At 40.8% G+C, this 22,307-nt stretch overlaps 1 protein-coding gene across 2 annotated transcripts in view; it reads right to left on the bottom strand.

Annotated features, from left to right (window-relative positions):
* stab1 (stabilin 1) overlaps positions 1-22,307 on the bottom strand; it is a 123,846-nt gene that overhangs the window by 13,234 nt on the left and 88,305 nt on the right. Inside the window, exons 54-67 of one of the 2 annotated variants that reach the window (XM_038695610.1) lie at positions 21,401-21,457; positions 21,156-21,327; positions 20,665-20,805; positions 19,597-19,701; positions 19,157-19,273; positions 12,956-13,088; positions 12,774-12,834; positions 12,300-12,444; positions 10,270-10,403; positions 9,427-9,592; positions 7,922-8,028; positions 5,366-5,485; positions 1,909-2,043; positions 1,670-1,774 (exon numbers count right to left, since the gene is read on the bottom strand). In XM_038695610.1, coding sequence (XP_038551538.1) covers positions 1,670-1,774; positions 1,909-2,043; positions 5,366-5,485; positions 7,922-8,028; positions 9,427-9,592; positions 10,270-10,403; positions 12,300-12,444; positions 12,774-12,834; positions 12,956-13,088; positions 19,157-19,273; positions 19,597-19,701; positions 20,665-20,805; positions 21,156-21,327; positions 21,401-21,457 — 1,698 coding nt within the window. Of the gene's footprint in view, positions 1-1,669; positions 1,775-1,908; positions 2,044-5,365; positions 5,486-7,921; positions 8,029-9,426; positions 9,593-10,269; positions 10,404-12,299; positions 12,445-12,773; positions 12,835-12,955; positions 13,089-19,156; positions 19,274-19,596; positions 19,702-20,664; positions 20,815-21,155; positions 21,328-21,400; positions 21,458-22,307 lie in introns of both variants that reach the window. The other variant, XM_038695609.1, reaches the window with a different exon arrangement.

Genomic DNA, 22,307 nt, shown 5'->3' on the forward strand with positions numbered 1-22,307 from the left:
GAAATTTGGCTGATTGAATCTTCATTTTCTGAAAACTGTGCCAAGAAACTAAATGCAGCCATCTGCTCCCTGCCCACAACCGTAGCTGTTTCCTGGCAACAACAGACACAATGCTCTATTAGGAAGCAGACCGGAGAGGGATGGACGCCATGGTGCCTCCTGGTGGCTGCGGCCAAAACTGCAGCAGGGTTCCATACACATTTTCACGTAATTGTTAGCGAGCTTAGGACGTAAAAATAACTGTTTGATGAATTAGGTTTGTTTACCCCGATAAAAATTTCTGTAATAATCTCAAAGACTTTCAAATCTGTCATCAAATAAGGTAACACAATGACACAATGGTGATCGAGCCTGATGAATTGCAATATTTATATATTTGCAGTATTATAAACTGAGTTTTGTTAGTGACATTACGAACATCTCCTACTGCTGCAGCTTCACACTGAAAGCATTTAACTTTTCAAAAACACCAGGTGACTTTTATGAAGTAGTCACAGGAAATGAAAGGCACCAAATCAAACATCACGACCACACGATCAGAGCGACGCTGACAAAGCTAAGGTTTGGCTGTAACATCACAGGTCAGCTGGGGATGTTACAGTGGAAACAAATAAACTGAATAAAGCAGCTGATCAAGTGGAAAACTACATGAAAAGCGGAATAAATATTCCCATTACACTGCTACGTATCAGTGAAGTCCAAGAATAGTAAGTATATTTCCAACTTTCCATCTGCATGTTTTTACATGTTGAATTTAAAACCCTGAATGGAAACACTGTAAATGTACAAATATTTTTGACATCACAAAAACGAGGTGGAGAAAATTGGAATATTGATGAAGCGAAAGCATGCCAAAGGCATTCAAAACAGATTTTATTTTTATATCCTGCACAAATACTGGAAGTTATTTTGAACATTTCAAATTAACATTTGAAACACCTGTTTGTAGTTTAACTTATCTGAATTCTTTTTTAACTTCTCGCTTAATTTTACTTTTTCTTATCTCTCCTTTGTCGATAGGTGGAGGCATTTACATTTAGCCTCAACTTGTTAATTGTCTTTTATTCTCTTCTATTCATGATTTTGTTCCTGCAATTTTTTTTAACTGTTAAATGCAAAACAACAAATATGCTAAGCTAACCTACCCTTTATAAATAAAGGTAAAATTACTACATGTAATGTAGTTCTGAGATACAGTTTTAAATTGGCCAGTTTTAAATATTTTGCCTGTATGTCCACAGGTTTTCAACACACATTAAATATCTGTACATGAGTGTTTGTGTTTATATCTATAAATGAGACATTTATCAAAAAGTTCCAAGTAAGTTTTGGAACTACAGTTCCCGTCATGCTCTGGGTGTAAACAGAAAGTGTAATGTCCGTCTGTTAGCTGTGAGCTACACCTGTTTGATTTATCCTATATACCTCCTACATATTGGTGAATCTACACAATTAAACATGCTGCATTAGTTACTAACAGTTTCTGTTTTCACCGTAACCATTAAAACTCTGAAACACAATGACTGAGGCAAAATCTAAATCTTCTTTTCTATGATTTCTGAGAGTTGTCTTTGATTCCAGTGTGTAAGGTTTTACGGCGTACACCAGCGACACTGTTCAGTTGTTGCCCTACTTGTCAGCAACTCTGGGTTAAACCATCTTCACTCACAGGTAGGTGTGGTGCGGTCAGCGGGGCCTCGAGGACATGGATGATGCCATTTACAGCAGGAATGTCCCAATCCAACAGCAGCTGCTTGTTCACCAGCTTATAGCTCTGACGGGAGATAATTAAAAAGATTAACAAAGACACAAAATCAAGAAATCTGTTTAATAAACATCTAATCTTTACTTAAATTTTTGGATTCATGGATGTGGGAGGTGCGTGTATGTGTGCGCCTGTTCCTGTACCTCGTTTTTGCCTTCAGTAACAGTCAGGTTGAACCCAAGCCTGGATATGATGAAATCCTGATGTCTCAGATCCTTGAACGATCGTCTGCCGTTATTAGCTGAGATGTGATACTCCAGATCTCTACCAGACAGAGTCTAAACACAAAGCAGAACAGAAAGTTTTCATTGACAGCTTCGCCTGTTGGAACCTGCTGGTATTCTGATTGAACTAGTTCAGTTCTAAAGGTTAAAGACCTAATTAGGAACTATTAAGTAAAGGTTAATATGTATGTGTGTGTGTGTGTGTTTATGTTCAAGAAGTAGAAAATGGGAGGTGGTGTGGGGGAAATGGAGTTGGGAAGTATAGAGATTAAATGCTTTGAACTTAAGAAGAAAAAAAGGAGGGGGAATTAACAAGAAGAAGAAAAAGGAAAAGCAGAAAAAAATATGAATGATTATATTCAAAATAATAAATTAATTGAATAAAACGTCTCTTCCTGCCTCCCTCCTCCGTCCCTCTGATTATTGTGATAATTTTCTACAATAATAATGTAACAAATGTTCAATAAATGTTTCATTTAATTAATTTGTCTTAAGATATTTTGTTCAGGAAAAGGGACTGAAAAAAGATTTTACTTAACTGTACTTTATCATTATAATAGTTTTAAATGTTCTATCTCAGATATGTCAAGTGATCCACTGTTTGGCATCAAGTGTTGTTCATGTTGTGAGCATAAAGAAAAGTTTAAAACCAAAGTTAACCATCTGGTTTCTTCAACTTTCACTCAGGAACACAAATAATCCTTTAAACTTGAAAGAAATAATGATTTGACATTTCAACTTAATAGGCCTACTGTAACTATTCCTCAATATGTATTGATTAAATGTCAAATATACTTCATGTATTAGTAACAGTTAACAATTAAATGCTCAAAACAGTAATTAGAATTAACTGTTACCATATGTATAAATATATTTACTTTTTTGTTAAGTAAAAAGTGAATTTGTTATAATATATTTACTTCTTTGTGAAATTTAAAAAAAGAAAGATGGCGCCGCTGTAGTTGCAGCATGTTGCAGGAGCTCTGGTAAACATTGTTTTTTTTCTGTATTTCCTTGTGTTTTGTCCCGTTTGTATAAAGGGGAATCAGGCTGAGGGAAGCCAAGACAAAGCTCATGAGTTTAATTTGCTTTTCAACATCATCTCTGCCTCCACAGCTGCTGCCTCCTCACACCTCTTCTGTGATTAGGATGAGTCCTGTTATCTGCAGAAATTCTCAGATGTGGGATGTGTGATTAGTGGATAAGACCCTGAGTACAGGTGGTCGATCGCTTTGGCTATTTTCAGACTGCAGGCCTTAATGCTCAATTCCGATTTTTTTCCCCCCCAGATCCAGTTTTTTTGTTTGACAGTTCATATTTCTGCTTAAATGTGGCCCATATCAGACTTCAGTGTGAACTGTCCGTGGCCTGAAAGTGACCCGCATGCGTAGAATAATAACACGTCACACGCAGCACGCTGTCATGCAGAAGTGAACAGAGCCACAGAGGTTAGCTCCGATTAGCTCATACGTGCTAACCCTCCCAATTTTCATGCGAGACTCACGTTTTTCCATTGTCCTCTCAGGGGTCACATTTCTCCCAAATTACTTTGGGACTTTGAACTTTCTGTCCTTTTCATTACGGTTTCCGGCGCTGTACAACGGATCTGCCCCATAACTCACTACCCCTCTCTCTCTCTCATAGTGTGGGTGGGAATAACCTCCTCATCTTAAATGTGGCCAAGATGGTTGTGAACACCATTTACACATGGGTATTCATCTTGACAACAGTCTGGAAGTGTAACACTGAGGCTGTCTACAGGACGGAACAGAGCAGACTCTACTTCTTGAGAAAGCTTCAGTCCTTTAATGTGTGCAGCAAGATGTTGCACGTTTTTTACCAGTCTGTTGCTGCAAGTTTAGTTTTCTTTGGAGCCATCTGTTGAGGCAGCAGCATCAGAGCCAGTGACACTAAGAAGCTGAACATGCTGATTAAGAGGGCTGGCTGGCTGGGACCGCCCCGGAGCCTCTTGAGTTGGTTGTGGACAGAAGGATGTTGCACAAACTGCTCAAAATTATGGATAACACTTGCACCTCTGCACGAACTACTGGTCGGACAACAAAGTCCGAAAGAGAGGAAACTCATTTGCACAGATATCGTCGAAGAGACATATCTCATATCTTCAAGCCTTTATGAATATTATATTTTTTAACCTACCTCATGTACGTTTTGTTTAAGTTGGGTATGTCTTGTAACTGTGATTTTATTGTATGTAAATGTCTGTGAAGGTTCTCAGTCATCCAGGTCATAGTTATCCAACGAAGGTTGAGGTCAAGGGCAACTGGACTTGGAAGAACATACTAGAAGACGTTTCAACAGTCGTCATGGTCATGGCCAAGTCTGAACAACCATCGTTGGCATCTACACCTGAGGCCAAGAGGAAATGCTTGTTTATTTTTCTGGGAAGTTATTAAAGGACCGCATTGTAAGTGGGGGATAAGTGGTGGCGTAGACCTCCTTCTCTGTTCAACGACAGCTTCTCGATCTGGGTGTAGATGGCTTCCCTGACACCTCTTTCAAACCATCCATCTTCTGTCTAAAATGTGCACCAGGTGATCCTTAAACGACTGTCCTTTATCCTTCAGATGTAAATAAACTGCTGAGTCTTGACCTGAGGAGTTGGCCCTTCTGTGTTGAGCCATGCGTTTGTGTAGTGGTTGTTTTAGTCTCCCCAATGTACAGTTCTGTGCCTTCCTCACTACATTGGATCGCATACACTAGATTGCTTTTCTTGTGTTTGGGTGTGCGGTCTTTAGGGTGTACCAGCATCTGTCTGTGTGTTCTTGGGTTTAAAAAACAGTTTGTTGAAAATCCTCCTGAGTTTCTCTGATACTCCAGACACGTATGGAATCACAATGTTGTTGTGTTTGACCTTCTTTTACTCATCCCCTGTAGTGTTGGTCTTCTTTCTGGATTTTGTCGCTGTTTTCACAAAGGTCCATTTAGGGTATCCACAGGCTATAAGTGCCCCCTTCACTTGCCACTAGCTGAGTTTCCCTACCACTCAGTCACAACGAAACGTCGTCTTATATCTTCCACCAAGTCCAGTTGCCCTTGACCTCAACCTTCATTGGATATTGTATGTAAAGCAGCAGTTTTTTAAATCCTAAATGTCTAATTCTTTATTTCTAAAATGCTTTTTTATTGCCTTTGACTATGACATGCATGATAAAAATAAGTAGATGTATTGTAACTGTTAGTTAAAGGGTAACACATTAGTAGCTAACCATTAATATAATACACAGATTGGCAAGTAAAACGGTGACATAAAATACTTATGTTTCGGTTACTGGTTTTATATTAACTTGACATTACTTTAAAAGGGTAATTAGTTTTGGCATTTAGTAATTATTAAAAGATCGGGGCTGTGCCTCACCTGGTTTTGGGCGAAGCCAGAGTTGTGAGGAACAAACAGGGTGACGTCAGACTTCCCGTGAGACAGAAAGTCAACGAGCTGTCTGCCCTCAGTGGTCGAGCCGCTATAGTCCAACAACAACTAGAGAGAGAGAGAGAGAGAGAGAGCGAGAGAGGTTATTTAGATTTCTTGTCAAAACTAATCCACCCAATTATTCTGTGATGCATGCTTTTAAATCCTATTACCGTAACACCACATGAACACATCACATTTATTTATGCATACCTTAAAACAGCTGTTCCAATGTGATTCAGGTCCACAAAGGTTGATTAGACTGTGTGGACCTGAGTCCTACACTATGAAATTTAATATACCCAGGATATCTTTTCTGTATCTAAGCAGTCACATAGCGTTGGTCATCAACTCTGTAAGTCAACCCAGGGTTTCCCAATCCAGCTATGAGTGTGTTCACATAATAGAGTAGGTATTAGCAGCATATGACCAATCGCAAACATGGACAAGTGTACTGTCAGCAGAGCTTCATATTTTACAAACGGAAAGCAAACTTTTATAGAATACGAGGAAGTTAAAGACACAGTTCAGGCTAAAAGGAACACAGCTGGAGGGACACAGCTGGAAAAAAACCTCAGACCTTGTGAATGTGTGTGAATAACAGACTTATCACTGCCCCGTCATTACAGCATAGTAGATCTGACTGTAATTACATTTGTGTGTGACATTAAATTAATGTGTAGCTTGTAACATATGTACGGTGTGGATGACAAGTTTAGGCTGTGAAACTGGCTTGGGGGCAAATAAAAAATAAATATAAAAACAAATTTCAAAAACAAAGTGTTAAGTACTAACTGTCAGATCTTGTAAGAAGAAGTACAAGGCTTTAGTGCTTCAATCAGCCTCTGCTATAGCATGATATCGGTATAAGTTATAAAAGCACAATTAAATGACTTTGACATTGCTTGCAGCCAACAGGGGAAAACATTTAATGACGAAGACAGGAAGGTGCCCTCCTACACAGGAGGAGGCTACACTCCTGCTGCTCCTGCTCGTAAAAAAAAAAAAACAAAATTGTGAAAGCCAAAGGGCTTTGCCGGTCTCTGAACACTCTCGCAGATCCTGCACAAACGGTCAGGAACCGTCTCAGAGAAGCTCATCTGCATGCTCGTCGTCCTCATCGGGGTCTCGACCTGACTGCAACTTTGCACAGCCATTGAAGAGGAGTGGACCAACGTCCCGCAGGCCACAATCAACAACCTGATCAACTCTATGCGAAGATGTGTTTCACTGCGTGAGGTAAATGGAGGTCACACCAGATACTGACTGGTTTCTGGACCCCCCCCCCCCTCCCAGTACAGTGAAACTGCACATTTTCAAGTGGCCTTTTATTGTGGCCAGCCTAAGGCACACCTGTGTAATACCCATGCTGTCTGATCAGCATCTTGATATGCCACACCTTTTGAGGTGGATGATTATTTTGGCAAAGGAGAAGTGCTCACTAAGACACATTTTGACAGATTTGTGAAATATATTTGAGAAAAATAGGCCTTTTGTGTACACAGAGAAAGTCTTAGATCTTTGAGTTCAGCTCATGATGAATAGGGGCAAAAACATAAGTGTTGTGTTTATAATTTTGTTCAGTGTAGCACTGCTATTTAAATAGCTGTATAACTGCTGTATAACTAAGTCTCAAATTTTCTTCCAGTTCTCAGTCCTTCAGGATGTATGTTATATTGTAAAACTGGTCAGATATTTGAATAAATGACCACAAGCAGCAGATGTCAAATCGATACAATACAACACGCCCCACTTCCGATACAGACGGGAAGTTTAAAGCCAAAACAATAGTACAATAATAGAAACGGAGCACTTCCTGTTTCTGAAACGCATACAGTCAATATGTTACGGACATGCACTTTATAGCAGACAGCAAGAATTTAAACTGAACTGAAACTAACTAACAGGGAGCCAGAAAAGAGGAGCCTGACTGGTTTAATGTTGAGGAGAAACCAGCAGGAATCAACCACCTGTTGAAAATGCAGCTTTCTACTATGTTTAGATTGTGGCTTTAACATTTCCTCCATAACAACAAGACATCTGTTCTTTCTCAGAGTTTTAGAGCTCCACATTTTAATCTCTTTTATAAGTCAGACCTTGAAATGAATCCTCCTACAGCTTTTTCTTTTTTGAGAGTGAGGGGGGGGCAGTTAAGTCAACACTACCTGTCAGCTGACAGCAGCTGCCTTTTCTTTTCATTAACTTTTCCTTTAAGTTTTCCGAAGCTCAGTTATCTTCAGGAGGTGTTTCTATCTTTCACAAAGGTTTGATTACCAAGTGTAAAAATACCTGCTGTCTTTTCCGTTTGTTGATTCTGTTTGTGTTTGCACTGTTACTGTTTTGTTGTGCAAGACTAAACCGTAAACCAGTTTGAAATAACACAGGAGACGACAAACTGTTCCTCTGTGTTTAGTTCTGAGATGTCTCTTTGTCTGAGGATGGAGAGGAAATTACTCCTTTTTTTTTTTTTTTTTTACAGCTAAATGGTCCAACTGTCACACTCACCTTGTAAAAGATAGAGAAGTTACTGTACGTTGCGAGGACACTGGTCAGGACGCCATTACAGAAGTCTCCGTTTCCAACGTAATCAGCAGGACACACACATGAAACATCTGCACGCGCGCACACACACACACACGTGTATACACACACACACACACACACACACATTAGTTATATTAAGGTTGTCTGCTGTTTATTTTTTGCACAGAATCATATTTGTGTCATTCTCACGTTTGGAGGTCTAATGTAGTGTCTCAGCTCTATCTCTTGATTTGTCTTCCGGTAAATTTTACCAGAAGTTGGGGTTGTATTGTCGTACTCTGCAGCTGTGTAGTGAGCAACTCTCTCTCAATCAGGCTTTAATATTCTGGAGAATTTGTACTACAGTGGAATAAATGCTGACTGATACTAGTCAATTAGTCAATGGGCAGAAACACCATCCAAGGAGGTTTAAATCTCTCATCCAAGAGGCTTCTTCATTTCTGACCTGAAGCTCTTGATTTAAACCTCCTTGGACAACTATGCCAGACAACTTGAGTAACCACCTCAATGTTAAATCATTTAAGTAATTTATCAAGCCAAAACACCAACAATTCAAATGTGAGAATTTCACAAATTTATTTGTTTTATGATTTAATTCTGATTAAATTTTCTAGTTTTTAGTTTCTATTTTCTAATAATAATAATCACCTCGGTACTCTATTCCCTGTCGTCAAACTGGTGTCAGTCTTTCTCGAAGGCTGTATTCATGCCCGGTCCGGCCACATTCCCCGGGAGGCTGCTGAGCCCGGTTTTGATCAGAAGTCAGCCAATAGGACCACTAGCTGCACGGCTAACTGAGCTAACCAGCTAACAGCAGCTACAGTAAGCAACAGTTAGTGGTTGCTTTAACAACAAGTAAAAATATCTGCCAATCGGAAAACTGAGAGCCAAGGCAAAGAAGCCGGAGGGCATCAGAGGGAAAACCAGAATATATTTTCTCAGTAAAATCAGTGAATAAAGTTAGAGTTGTTTTTGTACTGTAACTGTGAGGCCTGGCCCTCTCAGCGATGTTTTCAAACCTATATCTTTTCCCATTTGTGGTCTGATAAACAGCAAATCCATCAAATCCAGTGCTGTTGTTCAAGGAGGTCGTGTGGGAGTGACTGCCTTGAAAGTGACCAATCATAAGAGGTTACTGCCTCCAAATTGTCAAAAGTCACACGAGCAGAACTCAACTTTGAGAGCAGAGTTAACCTGTTCAGATCATGCATGCCCTCCAGTGCTCGCTAAGAAGAAACTCTAATACGTGGTAGCTGTTTTGTTCTGATGCTTCCTACGTTTTATCGCTCGCAGCTTCCTGTACAACTCTCGATTGTGGAATTTGTGAGTGAGGACTTATATTGTGCTAGTGGCAGTCAATATATGTCTGTGTGAAATTATATAATTTAATTGTGAGCATGTTTTATCGCGATCGTGACATGACATAAATCTGACACCATAGTCTGAACACCGTGCTGCGGTAGTACCTTTGACCCTGTAGCAGTAGGCATCGTACTTGCTGCTCTGGTCCACAGGTTCTTTGTAGATAACCAGGCCCACGTGGTTGTCTCCACACTTGACCGAGGGGAAGCGAGTCGGGTATCCCACCTTCCCCCCCTCCATCCAGCCGGCCACGCACAGATGCATCCCCAGCTGTCAGGACCGGAGAAGGAGGATGACAGCAGCATAAATGATTGATCACAAGTACCAGCATGCACTGTTGTGACCTGGACTGGTAAAAGATGAAAACGATACTTCACAATTGACTTGAAGAAGTTGTTATAATGTGGCAAGAGAGGCAGAGACGTTTAGTATTAAGTCCTGTTTGTTATTTAACAGGATATCTCAAAAGATCTAAAGGTAAAGCTTGATTTAAGCTTCTGCATTAAGGACTCACACCACACCAACTGTGGCTATATGCGAAGGCTATGAGGTTAAGCTGTAGCCGACATGAGCCTGATCAAAAATGTAGCTATATGTCAGGGCTACAGAGACCACGTGGGGATTGGAAACTGTGTGGCTGCTTGTATTTTCACAAGATCATAAGATCAATACTCATGCAGTAAAGAGTTAATGGTTCAATAAACTGTTCATCAGGAAAAAAATGCTCAGGTATTTCCCAAAACACTAGTTTTTAGCAAATGTTATGGAAACTGGAAGAATTAAAACATTTGAGGTGGCGCTTGCTGCTCTCACTTTATCTACCAAAACCAATGATCTTCATCTGCTTAAACATTGTTTCCTTTAAATATACAGTGTGTGTGTGTGTGAGTGAAGTGTATTGATCTGTGTGGTGTCTCTATGGAAACCCCTTCTGTAGGTGAGGTTACCTGCTGTGCGTCTCCCAGCTGTTTAAAGTTGGCCAGCGTGGCGTCCTCAGCCTTGCAGGCGGCGGCAGCCTGACTGAAGTTCATCTTGTACTTCCCCTCCAGAGAGCGCAGGTGGAAAACTCCGGCTGTGTTGGCTGAACCACAATAACCATGTTACCTTTACCTCAGATTACCGAGCCTTAACGAGCTGAGTACTTTTGCTTGCTAACGTTCGACTTTACAAACCTAGAATAAACAATGTTCTTCATAGCGTTACCATGGTAACATGAACGCCATAAAAAGGTCAGTGGCAATGGAATCAACAGTTACCATGGCAACTGCAATGAGGTAGGACTGTGGCGCCAACATGGCTCCTGCTCAGCAGAGGCAACACATGCAGCTACTGGATCGATGGCAACACCAGATTATTGGTGTGACTGGATGGATATTATGGCTGTCTTGCACCATCAACTTTTACTGATGTGTTGCCTAGGGTGACCATCCGTCCTCTTTTGGGACTTAAAAAATGCGCCTGGCCGTGATTTCTAAATCACCCAAAATGTCCGGGATTCGGATTTTGTTTTCTACAGTCAGCATTCATTGAGTGCGTTTTTGCATTTTTTCTTTAGGTCCCGCCTTCTCAGCTGCCACCATTGGTCTGTCATCCAGGCCTACACGTCCTTCACGTCAGCATTGCTCAAATTGCACCTCATTTTCCTCAGCACCACAGCCAAGAGAAAGAGCAACAGCTTGCTTTTCAACAGTGGCACATGGCGCCTGAACAGCTTAAAAATGCCCGAATGCAGTGACTGAAGTGGGCCGCAACTCACCGGTACGCAGCACTGGCACTTCCACATTTTACTCTTTGGCATACTGGGACTTTTTCCTGTGTACCAGCACTTCTCACAAGCTTCTGGTAACGTTACTTTTGTCTGCCCTCTCCTCCAGGGGAGACGGAGTAGGGAGAAGATTGTATGCACAGCCTAGACGGGGCGGGACATTAAAAAAAGGTTGGCGCGCTACAGAAACTTTGGAAATGTTGAACTCATTCTGCATGAATGGTTATGAATGACAATTTTGCACTTAGCATTAACAAATTAGAGACGAGCAACCATGTAGAGCATTTTTTGCACAAGGATTTAATGAATGAGAGCAACTTAATGAAACTGCTGTAACTGGAATTAATATTATACTAGTGGTAAGCAATTTATGATATTATCTGGAATTATAATACACTAATTACCCCTAATCAATCTTAACAAGAGAGAAAACGGTTTTATCTGGAAATCAGTTGAATTGATGAATATCAATAAGCTGTTGAAATATTACAAATAGGCCACTATAAACAATCTGTAGACAAACATAAGCCAAATAAAGTGTAACCTATAAATATATTCGAATTATACTAACGTTCAACTTTTTATTTAATATTGTATTATACTAATACACTGATTTATACTAGTTACTCCTCCAGGTGGATAGTGCCTCTGCAGTACACGTTAGGCGCGTTCAAGATGACTGTGGCTGACTTTCGCCGACTTGACAGTCTAACGTGAGCTGCATGCGCCTGCAGGGGCAAGGAATAAAAACGGCGCCGTCAAGTCAGACACAATCTACCTGCTTGAGCTTACTGTGAGCTGAGAATGACTGATCTCCACTGAGACCAGGCAAAAGTGTGGTTCCAATTTTGTGTGGCTGGAGAAAAGCAAGTGCGGTCGCTGAACTCGGCACCTGCAGGCGCCTTGCTCCCACAAGGTTTTAAGGTCATGTGACATGGTGACGTTTTGCAGCGCTGGCGAAAGTCTGAGACAATTTCTAACCAGCATGCCTTATGTTACGTTCAGCATGCATCACGTTAAGTCAGCGCTGCACAGTCAAACGCACCTATTGCCACGGTGCCACCAATTACTTGAATCTCCCCCAGCCCCAACCTTCCTCCCACTGTGGGTGTCCGTCAGTGGCCTCCTGCCCCCACTGTCCTCTTTTTTGAAAACCAAAATATGGTCACCCTAGTGTTGCCATGGTAACAAAAGTCACTACAGATGTGTTACCATGGTAATGCAGGTCCTTGCAGACAGCCGCAGGGTCACATCCTCCGTTGTCTTCCAGGCAGCGGTCAACAGGGGGCACCAACTTCTCCAGACACTGGACTCCATTACCCAGATACCCCGGCAAGCACGCACACTCACGCTCGTTCTGGAGGATCGATCAGGTTGAAGCAGGATATCGGGTTATGTGTTTAGATGTGGTTAGATCCTGTTCCTCTCCACTGTCTAACTAGTTTTCTGAGGCAGTGGTAAATATAATAAGAAACCTGCTGAGGTTCATTTAGTAGTTCAACTTGTCGCCACAAGTTGGGACAGAAAGAGAAATACATTTTTGTTTGTTGAGTTTGCCACCACCACTGACAGTATCTCTGTTCTGGATGTTGTCGACTAAAAACTGTTTTTTTTTTTTTTTTAAAACACAACATCTCTTAATTCTTAATCCCTATCATACAGTAAAAAATACAGGTTTTTACTCACTGGACCAGTGAACTTGCAGGAGGCAAAGTCACTGCAGCCACCGTTTGGCTCTTCAACACACCTGGATTACAAACAAGCAGAAAAACAGAAGGCTGATGTCACATCTCTAACCGTGAAGGTGTTACATTGAGATAAAATTCAAACAGGAATTTACTTCAGAGAAAATGAAAGCCCACGCCCACCTGTTAATGGGCTCGCAGGAGTAGCCATCTCCTTGGTAATTGCTGTGACAGGTGCAGTTGACGAGCAGCCCCGTCTGGTTACAGTCTGCGTTCTGGTGACAGCCACCGTTATACTCAGAGCAGAGATCTGGAGCTGCAGAGCGTTGAATAAGACTGTCATCTGAACTGCTCGCATGGTGGATTCATGCCAGAACAAATGATGTGTGAATGTGTCTCATCTACATATTTACATATTACTCATTGTTATGCAGTATTTTGAGAGCATACAGCAATACAGGATTTTCTATATATATATAATATATTCATCATGAGCTGAACTCAAAGATCTAAGACTTTCTCTATGTACACAAAAAGCCCTATTTCTCTCACAAATTGTTCACAAATCTGACAAGATCTATGTTAGCGAGCACTTCTCCTTTACCGAAATAATACATCCACCTCCAAGGTGTGGCATATCAAGATGATGATCACACAGCATGGGTATTACACAGGTGTGCCTCAGGCTGGCCACAATGAAAGTCTTGGTGTTCTCATGGTGAATGGGGGCAAAAACAAAAGTGTTGCGTTTGTGATTTTGTTCAGTATATTTTTGAATTTTATTGTTTTGTCTCCACACTAGAACACTGGATTTGAAATGAAATTTTGGCCATAAAGCTGAAGTGTTGATTTTCAACTTTGAGGGGTTTTATATCGAGATTGGGTGAACACTGTTTGTTGTATAGCCCTGCAGAGTTCCCAGTTTTTGGACAATAAAAAAACACAATGACACCTGAAGTAAGCTACTCCCCCATCCTTATCACCTTCTACTGCAGCAGCATTGAGCGTGTAGTGAACCGACAGTGTGGATTTGTGCATTTTATATTAAATAATTTGGAGACTCAACTCCTCTTTTCTCTCCCAGAGAGAAGGAGGAGGGGGGCTGAGATCAACTTTCAACAGACGGCTGAAGAGACTCAAAGGAAAAGGTGTAAGGTTTCTCTCCCTAAGTGCTGTCTCTAGGCAGTTGATCGTAAAACTGGCCACCTTTGGCAACAGCCGAGATAAGCCTCTCGGTGCCTGAATTGTTAAAATGACAAAGAAACTAACCAGAGATTACAAACAGCCTATCAGAACTCTTATTAAAGAAAGGGGCAGGAAACCCTAAACTGCAACACACATGTAACCATGGCAACTGACCTTCCTCTGCTTTTGATTACCTCTCATCAAAGGGATACTCCTCGTCACAACCAGGTGTGACAAAATCCAGGACACCAAGGACAGCCCTGAACTTTATGTAAACAAAGACTGCAGTCTCCAAAGACTCAAAGCATTACCTGTTTAATTAAATAATCTTTTAGTTACTTGATTATGTTTGCCTCTATTTGAGTAGTTACGTTACCATGTTGTTGCTATCTGTGGTTGATATTATTGCTGAAAAAGAATCTAAATAAGTTACTTTTGCAGTGTTTTAATTTTCAGCAAGGTTAAGGACACTCTTTCAGTTTATGTGTAAACAATGCTTGTTCACAATGCTTTCTGACAACACCTGTCATACTATTCTCTACTCTATTAATTGCCAGCTTAAATTTAAGGCTAAATAACTAAATTTCCCAGTTCCTAGGCATAGATTGTTTTTGGATTAATTTAAGCTATCGTCATGTTACCTGAGTTCCCCCAAGTGGACGAAATAAGTATTACATGCCATCATTCTGAAATGCTAACCTTTTAAGGTCTAATTACTGACAATTGTTTTCCTGTTACCAAATGCTTGAACTTAGAACGGTACAACCATTTGACCGTTGAGGTTTGATTGTGGGAAGATATTATAATTATTATATATATATTATTCTTTTCCTTTTATAGAAATATTAAAAGTTTAGAAAGACAGTCCCTCGGGAAACTGGAAACGAAGGACTGCCCTCTGACAACAAAAGAGCGACACACAACGTTGTTCACTCTTTTCCCCTTGCTCTCTGCCACCCTCCTCTGCTGGCTTGGTCCAGGCTCTTCAACGGCGCTTCGGCACGCGCCCGGCGTGCCCCTCTCCTGGCAACGCCCTAAGAATTCGACCAGCACAACAAAGTCTTAGTTTCGCTTGAAGCTACACACGCGAAGTGCCGCGACTTCAGTTTCCCTCAGTTCCAGCAACTTTACTTGTTTTATTTTCTTTCTTTTGTTTTGTTAAAGTTATCAGTCCATTAAGTTACACTAGTCTAATTCAAGAACGACCAAGTTCCCCTTTTTAAGTTTTTTCGTCGAGCTAACTTCACCGAGGTCAGACCAAGCCACGTGGTTTCGCCAGCGACAACAAAGGACACCTGAAGAACAGCCGAGTTGCCAGACGGAGTACGGCCAACCCTTGAGGGTTTTTCTTCAGACACGGAGAACCCCGGAGAATTCCCTAGCAAAAAGCCAGGAATCGGGCAGCTAGCGCGGGACCCGTGCAACAGGCCAAGGCAGGCCGCCGACCTACCGTAAGGCAAAACAAGGCATTCTGTGACCAGTGATGTCCAATAGTTGTTAATCCATTATATTCAGTCCTTAAACCCCTCGACAAGTTTAACCGAGTTATCATCTAATTGCATTCATTAGTTGCCGTATGAGTCAAATGCTTCCCACAACAGGAACTCCTTCTCATTGTTTAGCCATTGTTTATTTCTCTGATGTATTGATCCACCTTTTTATATCACCTTAGTTAGTTAATAAATTCACTGTAATCAAGGAATTGTGTGTGTTGCCTATTTCTAAGCCAAGAGAATTTACCCTTTAGATATGAGACTGACTGATTGATTTAAGATAACTGAGCGATTATTAACTAACTGATCACTGGTGAATAATTTTATAATTATTAAAAGCTACCTAGAGGTCCGGAGACTCTAGGTTAATAACAACTCCGGTGGTGCCCCTGCGAAACGAGAGCTTTTTATGGATTAATATTTTCTGAATATTAAAATTCATAATTGGGTATTAATTCTCATAAATTTATTAAAATTCATACGTAGTTTAGACATGGCATGCGCATCCTGACCAGCTGCATCCTTACCAGGTGTGGAAACCCAACAAAACGAATGACTGACTGAAGCCGTTTTGCTGCAAACGATGCCGTCCTTCAGATGAGTTCCTGACTCACTGTGGTCACCACCTAATCATCCCCCAGTATAATTACTTTAGTTTTTTATAAATTGTGTCGTTTAACTGTAATGGATCTCATCCTTATAGCTTTCCTTTTCTTTCGTCTAATGCTTAGAAATTACGAACTGTATAGCTGTTTATTGACATTTATAGAAAAGTATTGGTATTGTGGAAGGATATGTGATTAAAACACGCGCACTTTAAGACATTACTTTTAGAGGTGCTCCGATCAGGATTTTTAGGACCGATTTGCTGAAAGCAGTATCAGCCAATACCGATCTATTTGAAGCATTTTATTTATTATATATTTTTAGACTTGAAAATAAGGGAAATTTAAAAAAGTAAAAGTACAATGTACATTCCACATTATACTGTTAGTATACTGTTAATATTACTTATAATTACTACATTCATTTTAATTTCATATGGTTTACCACTAGCATAGGCCTAATATTATTTCAGTGAGTTGTTTTCATCTATTAAATCCTTGTGCAAGAAGCACAGTCTACATCTTTCACATGGACCTACTGCCACCGGCTTTACCAGAGGAGAGAGTAGTAAACCGCAAATGGTTTCAGACCGCATAGTGAAACCATTTTGTCCAGCGAGTATTGCATGATCTGATCGGCCTTTTTAGAGACCACCGATTAAACTAGTTAAAGCCATTATTGGCCAATTAAGATTGGTGACCGATCTATCAGAGCACCCTTAATTACTTTGGATTAAAGTTAAAACCTCGAGGGACAAGGGCCAAGCCCCAGGAGAGGGACAAACAAAAACACAGAGGACCCGTGGTCTGACCCTCTTCTCTTCGCTCTTTAATTCGTGACTTTCAGACCCCTGCATTCAAGGGCTGGCCCTGAGTAGCCTACCTCCATGACTTTCAAATTTTATTTTATTTTCGAGCCCCAACAAGGATGAAAATTTCCACAGACTATTTCATTCATCTCAGCAATGTTAATTATATTCATGAGGTCTCGCGAACATTCATTGAATTTGGGGGGCTTTCACACCTACCTCGTTTGGTCCGGCCTTTCGGACTTTTCAGTTTGGTCCGAACCAAAATTGCAGGTGTGAAACCTCCCATGGATCATGGTCTGGACAAAAAGACGAAATTTGGTTCTTCTTTTTGGTGTGAAAGCATTTTACGGATGGTTTGGACTTTCAGACTATTTACAGGAAGTTTGGCGAGTGACGTGTAAACTGGAAACAAACAAATGCACAGAGAAAGATATTAAAATAAGGACACAATTATAAATCGCCCGTGACAGATCATCATTTCAAACAGACAACCACTATAGAAGCACACTGCCACATACAACTTTAGTTTCTCCTCAAACGGAGGTGCAGAAGAATTGCTTGTTGTCTTCTCCTCCTATCCTGTCGGCGAAGTTATCATATTCGCACAACGAGGATGTTTAATTGCATATTTGAACAATTTTTCCGTATAGTTGGTGCTGCTATAGTTGGTAGTAATGCCATAATAATAACATAGTGGCAAATATGCATATGTTAATTTTTTATTCATTCTTGTCAAAGATACCCGCTGAACTGTTTAATAAACCAGTCAATGTCAAGTATAGAGAGACGCAGCCCACATAGATGATGACGATAGGATGCAAGTGTGTCATGTAAAGTCCTTTAGTGCGGTCGCAGAATTGCAGTGTGAAACCAAACCAAATCTAATGTATCTAATCAAATAAAAATGTACGAAAACATGAACTTTGGTTCGGACCTTGGTGCGGACTTTCAGGTGTGAAAGCCCCCTTATGTTTGTTTTGTTTATAATTATTAGGTTGTTCAATTTATGTAACTTTTGATTGAGAAACAACAATCAAGTTTCTTTTAAAACCTTATCTTGGTCTAAATTAATTTCCACTACTTCTAATGACCAATGGAGTTAAATTCCAGTCAAATGAGTTGAATGAGCCACCAGTAACCAAGAAGACATCCACTTCAGAACACCGAGCTAGAGCTAACGGCCTCGATCACTGCAAGTGTCTAGCAGCCACATGCCGAACCCAAGGAACCTGAGACAACTCACTGGCGAAAACCCGGTTCTGCACTGCCGTACAGCATGCCAAGCCCGCCTAGAGGCCATGAACGCAACTAACAAAGTAGCTAGCTGTGGGCCTTCGGAGTAACAGACGGTTGAGGAACCACAAAGCAGTAAAGCAAACAACTCGACATGCTGTGGTTAAAAGTTGATGTCGTTTAGTTCTGAAACTCATAGCCTCATTCTAAACTTAGTTATCACCAAAGAACTTACATCGATTCCTGTCCCTTATTTCTTTAGAATCACATTCTTTCCACAATAGCCAAACTGAATTCACATTGAACCATATTACTTCTGTTCTGTCTCCCGGTGATTGCATTCTGGTTGTTGTTTTAATCATTGTTGTTTTGTTTCTTTATATCCCTGTTTACCCTGACATGTTTTCACTTTAGTTAGTTAATAAATATTCACTTAGATTACAGGAACATGTTTGTACTGTTTCATAAACCCAGGTAAATACACAGAGGACTCATCATCAGATTTGAGACTGAGTAACTGGTTAAAAATAATTGAACTATTAAGAACTAACTGATCAATAGTAATAATTGTTGTAATTATTAAGCTATACCCAAAAAGTCCTAACAGCCCCCCCCCAAAAAAAAAGTCCAGTTACATTTTATCCTCTAACATTGATGGTGTATAATAAAAGCATTTTCTACACTGTTGTTGATCCGATTTGGACATTAACTCCCTCAAATTAAAGCTGAAAGTGGGAAAGAAAAACTTTAAGTTCTTAGTCGCAGTATTGTTCAAAAAAGTCTGAATGTGTTTGTTTGAGCCACAGCAGGGTCAGAGTGACCCAAGATCCTGCAGCAGGACTTCAGCAAAACATTTTAGTGTGTTCATTGTTATCAAATAAAGTAAGTTTTGGACTCTGTTTCCAGTTTATAAATCTTTCGTGGCTACAAAAACTAATGTTGTTATTATCATCATATATGACACCTTCGCCATGCTCTGGTTAGTTTGATATGTCTGATTATGTTGCTACTTTATTTCACTATCATCAAGCAGACAAAAGGCTGCAGAACACTCACGTGGCTCTGGACTGCAGAAGGTGCCGTTCCCCTGAAACCCAGATTTACACTGACAGCCAACACCTGGCACACAGTCAGCCTGATCGTGGCACTGCCGGCACTCCTCTGGGATCAGGCCTGGACAGACAGAAGGGTGGATGATTCATTGAAGAAGGAATTGCACAACATTGTAAAGACTAACTGTAAAGATCAGGAGTTGACAACATGTCTGTTTGACGAGTAACAACTAGAAAGCACTGCAAGAAAAACACAAACTTAAATCTCCTCCAATGCTGCACAGTCTTCTAATTTAATTCTTAACCTGCATCTTCATCTCCAAGTTACACTTGTTGTGTTCCTCAAACCATGGTCTGCAACAATGCTTATGTCATAATGTTATGGCTGATTGGTGTATATTATATTTTGAACATATAATATTTTGACGTTTTAGCAAGACTCACCTATTTCGTTTTGGCAGCGATCGCCCTCCCAGCCCAGCTTACAGACACACTGTCCAGAGCCTTCAATGCCCTCATCACACCTTCCCTGCTTCCCACAGCTGCAGACTGAGAGAGAGGAAAAACATGACTTCAACTCGCTGATAATTTAAAATAATAATTATTTCAGGGTTCCTTCATTTTCTCCAAACAGTGTTAGGAGACTGTTAGACCTCTTTGAGCCTTGGATAGACATGAAACTTTCTTGGTTGAATCATCTGTACAAAAGATGAATGAAGGAGGTGGTGCACTTCAGTAACATCCAACCTTAGAGCTTCAGATCATGTGTGCCGCTGACGCTAAAGATTGCATTTTGTAGAAACTTATTCAGAAACATTCAGCAGTTTAAATCAGTTCATTTTGTGATTCTCGATCAGTTTGGGATTAATTCAGTAACCATGGTGACAGCTCTGATTTACACCTCTGACTGGCTTTTTCTCCACTGCAAAGGATGACTTGATAAACGTTAAGGAGATCACTGAAAGAAAACTTTGAAACCTGAACAGAAGATGATCAGCAGCTACTTAATATTTTCAACAGGGTCTGCTGAGTGAAGACAGCTGGCAGGTTCCTCCTGAGCTGGAAACATACCCAGCTGTGTGATGGAGCGTTACTATGGTGACAGACTGCTGGATACCTGATTGGGGTGAGACTGTCTGCTGACTTCAGATTATTTTTTTTTGGGGGGGGGGCAGCTACGTGTCTGCCTGAAACGTAAAATCCACATGGAGACAAGAACTGTGATTGGTCAGTTCTGCCAACTAGTTTCTGATGTCGATTGTGAATATAACAAGCAACAACTTGAAAAAAGGTAATCTGGCCATTTTCAGTAACATACGTCTAGCAAAGCAATCTCTGCTGCAAACCTTCTTATACTCCCTGTGTCATTTTATTATGATAATTTTCCTGGGAAAACTGTCCGCCGAGATTACGTTATTCTGGTATTTTCTTCTGACTTTTAATTTGGGTTCAAACACAGTGTTTTAGTTTTGCGTTGAAATCAAACCCGTGTATTTCCTGTTTTTGGTCTACCTGTGCAGTTGGGGCCGTAGTGGCCTGTGACACACAGTTCGCAGGCTTGTCCTCTGAAGCCTTCACGGCATCTACATCTTCCTGAACCGCGCACATCATCATCGCATTCACCATTGTGGCCACAAGGGGCCTCCACACCACCTGGACAAACTCAAATACAGAGGAAAGGGGTAGAGTTAAAAAACACAGTGAGGACAAAGAAGGCTCTTCCTGGTAACAAAAGACGACAATGAGGTTTAAACAAAATGCTCTTTATTATGGCTGACATTTTGCTTTGTCAAACCCAGGTGTAAGAAATAACTTTAACAGAGCCTGGATTCCTGAGACACTTCAGTGTCACCTATACTTCTGCTACAACAAGTCAAAATGTAAGATTAAGACTAGCTCTACAAATGGTAGGGTATTAGAGAATTAACATGGAGCCTCTACGAGACATAGCACTTTCTCCAGATGAAGGTCTGACCACAGGAGCACTTTCTTTCCTTCCTTACCTTGACAGTCTCGGCCATAGTGGTTTTTGCAGCACTTCTGGACCCAGGACGGAAACAGACAAACTCTCTTACAGCCCATCCGACGGCTGAAATGATCATCCAGGGTAGAATACCAAGGTGGGTAGCCGTGCCTATACCTGGAGTAAGAGTTCAAGCAACTCTCCTTCTTTCCCTGGAAGAAGGCAGTTTATGTTTATATATTGTATAAGCTGCTAATGTTCTTTTAGTAGACAGACAGATCTTACTGTGTCATGGTGTCTCAATGGGCAGGTAGGAGGGAAGATGCAGCCACCACAGCGTCCCTGAGACATTTTAGAAAATAAAGCTTCAGTCCAGCTTTCAATACCCTTGTATTAAAGGCTTAGATCAATTTAATTACCATAGTAGTGTGTAGGGCTATGTGATATGACAAAAATCTCAAATTACATTACATTACAGATTACATTTAAATAATTGATTTCAGCCCCAAATGTCTGGGGTGACCAGGCCTTTACAATGAGCAGTAGGTATTTAATACTATCAGATATATCACTAGTTTTTTAACCATGCTAGTGCCCCCCCCCCCGCGGCGGTGCTCAACGGTCCCATTATGGCAATTGTTTAAACGTGTGTTGATAAGCATGCTGTAATTTCAGGAGCTACAGCTATGTATTTAACAGATAGAAGCAGAACAGCAGAAGAAGAACGCCCAATAAGTTCTGCTGAGTGAGGGGGGATTGGAAGGGGGAGGGATAACGGCGGCATAGGTGCGCAAGTCTGTGTGCATGTGTGAGAGAGAGAGAGAGAGAGAAAGAGAGAGAGCACTCCGTTTATTTATTCTCATTTCTAGGCTAACTGAGTGATTATTACCAAAATTGGTGGCTGCTGTACAGAGCAGGGGGAACCGTAGCTGAGAGTCCAGAGTGAGAGAGTCTGATCCGAGCAGGTCCAGAGCAAAATCCGGGAATAGTTTAGCCGGGCGGGGGTCCAGGCGGAGAGCGCACGGGATGAGCGGTGTTTCTGGTAGCGGAACTAAATCTAACATGTTATTATGCAAAATTCACTTTTAATTTTAATTATACCGACAAAATGCTCTTCTTCTACAATATAATTAGGCTTATTTAAATGCATTGTGTTGCTGTTTGTTTCCAGCCTACAGTTTACTGATTCATT

Source organism: Micropterus salmoides, unplaced genomic scaffold (assembly GCF_014851395.1).
Source record: "Micropterus salmoides isolate LMB-PRFRI ecotype aquatic unplaced genomic scaffold, ASM1485139v1 Ms_hic_scaffold_4, whole genome shotgun sequence".
Classification (NCBI taxonomy): Eukaryota; Metazoa; Chordata; class Actinopteri; order Centrarchiformes; family Centrarchidae; genus Micropterus; species Micropterus salmoides.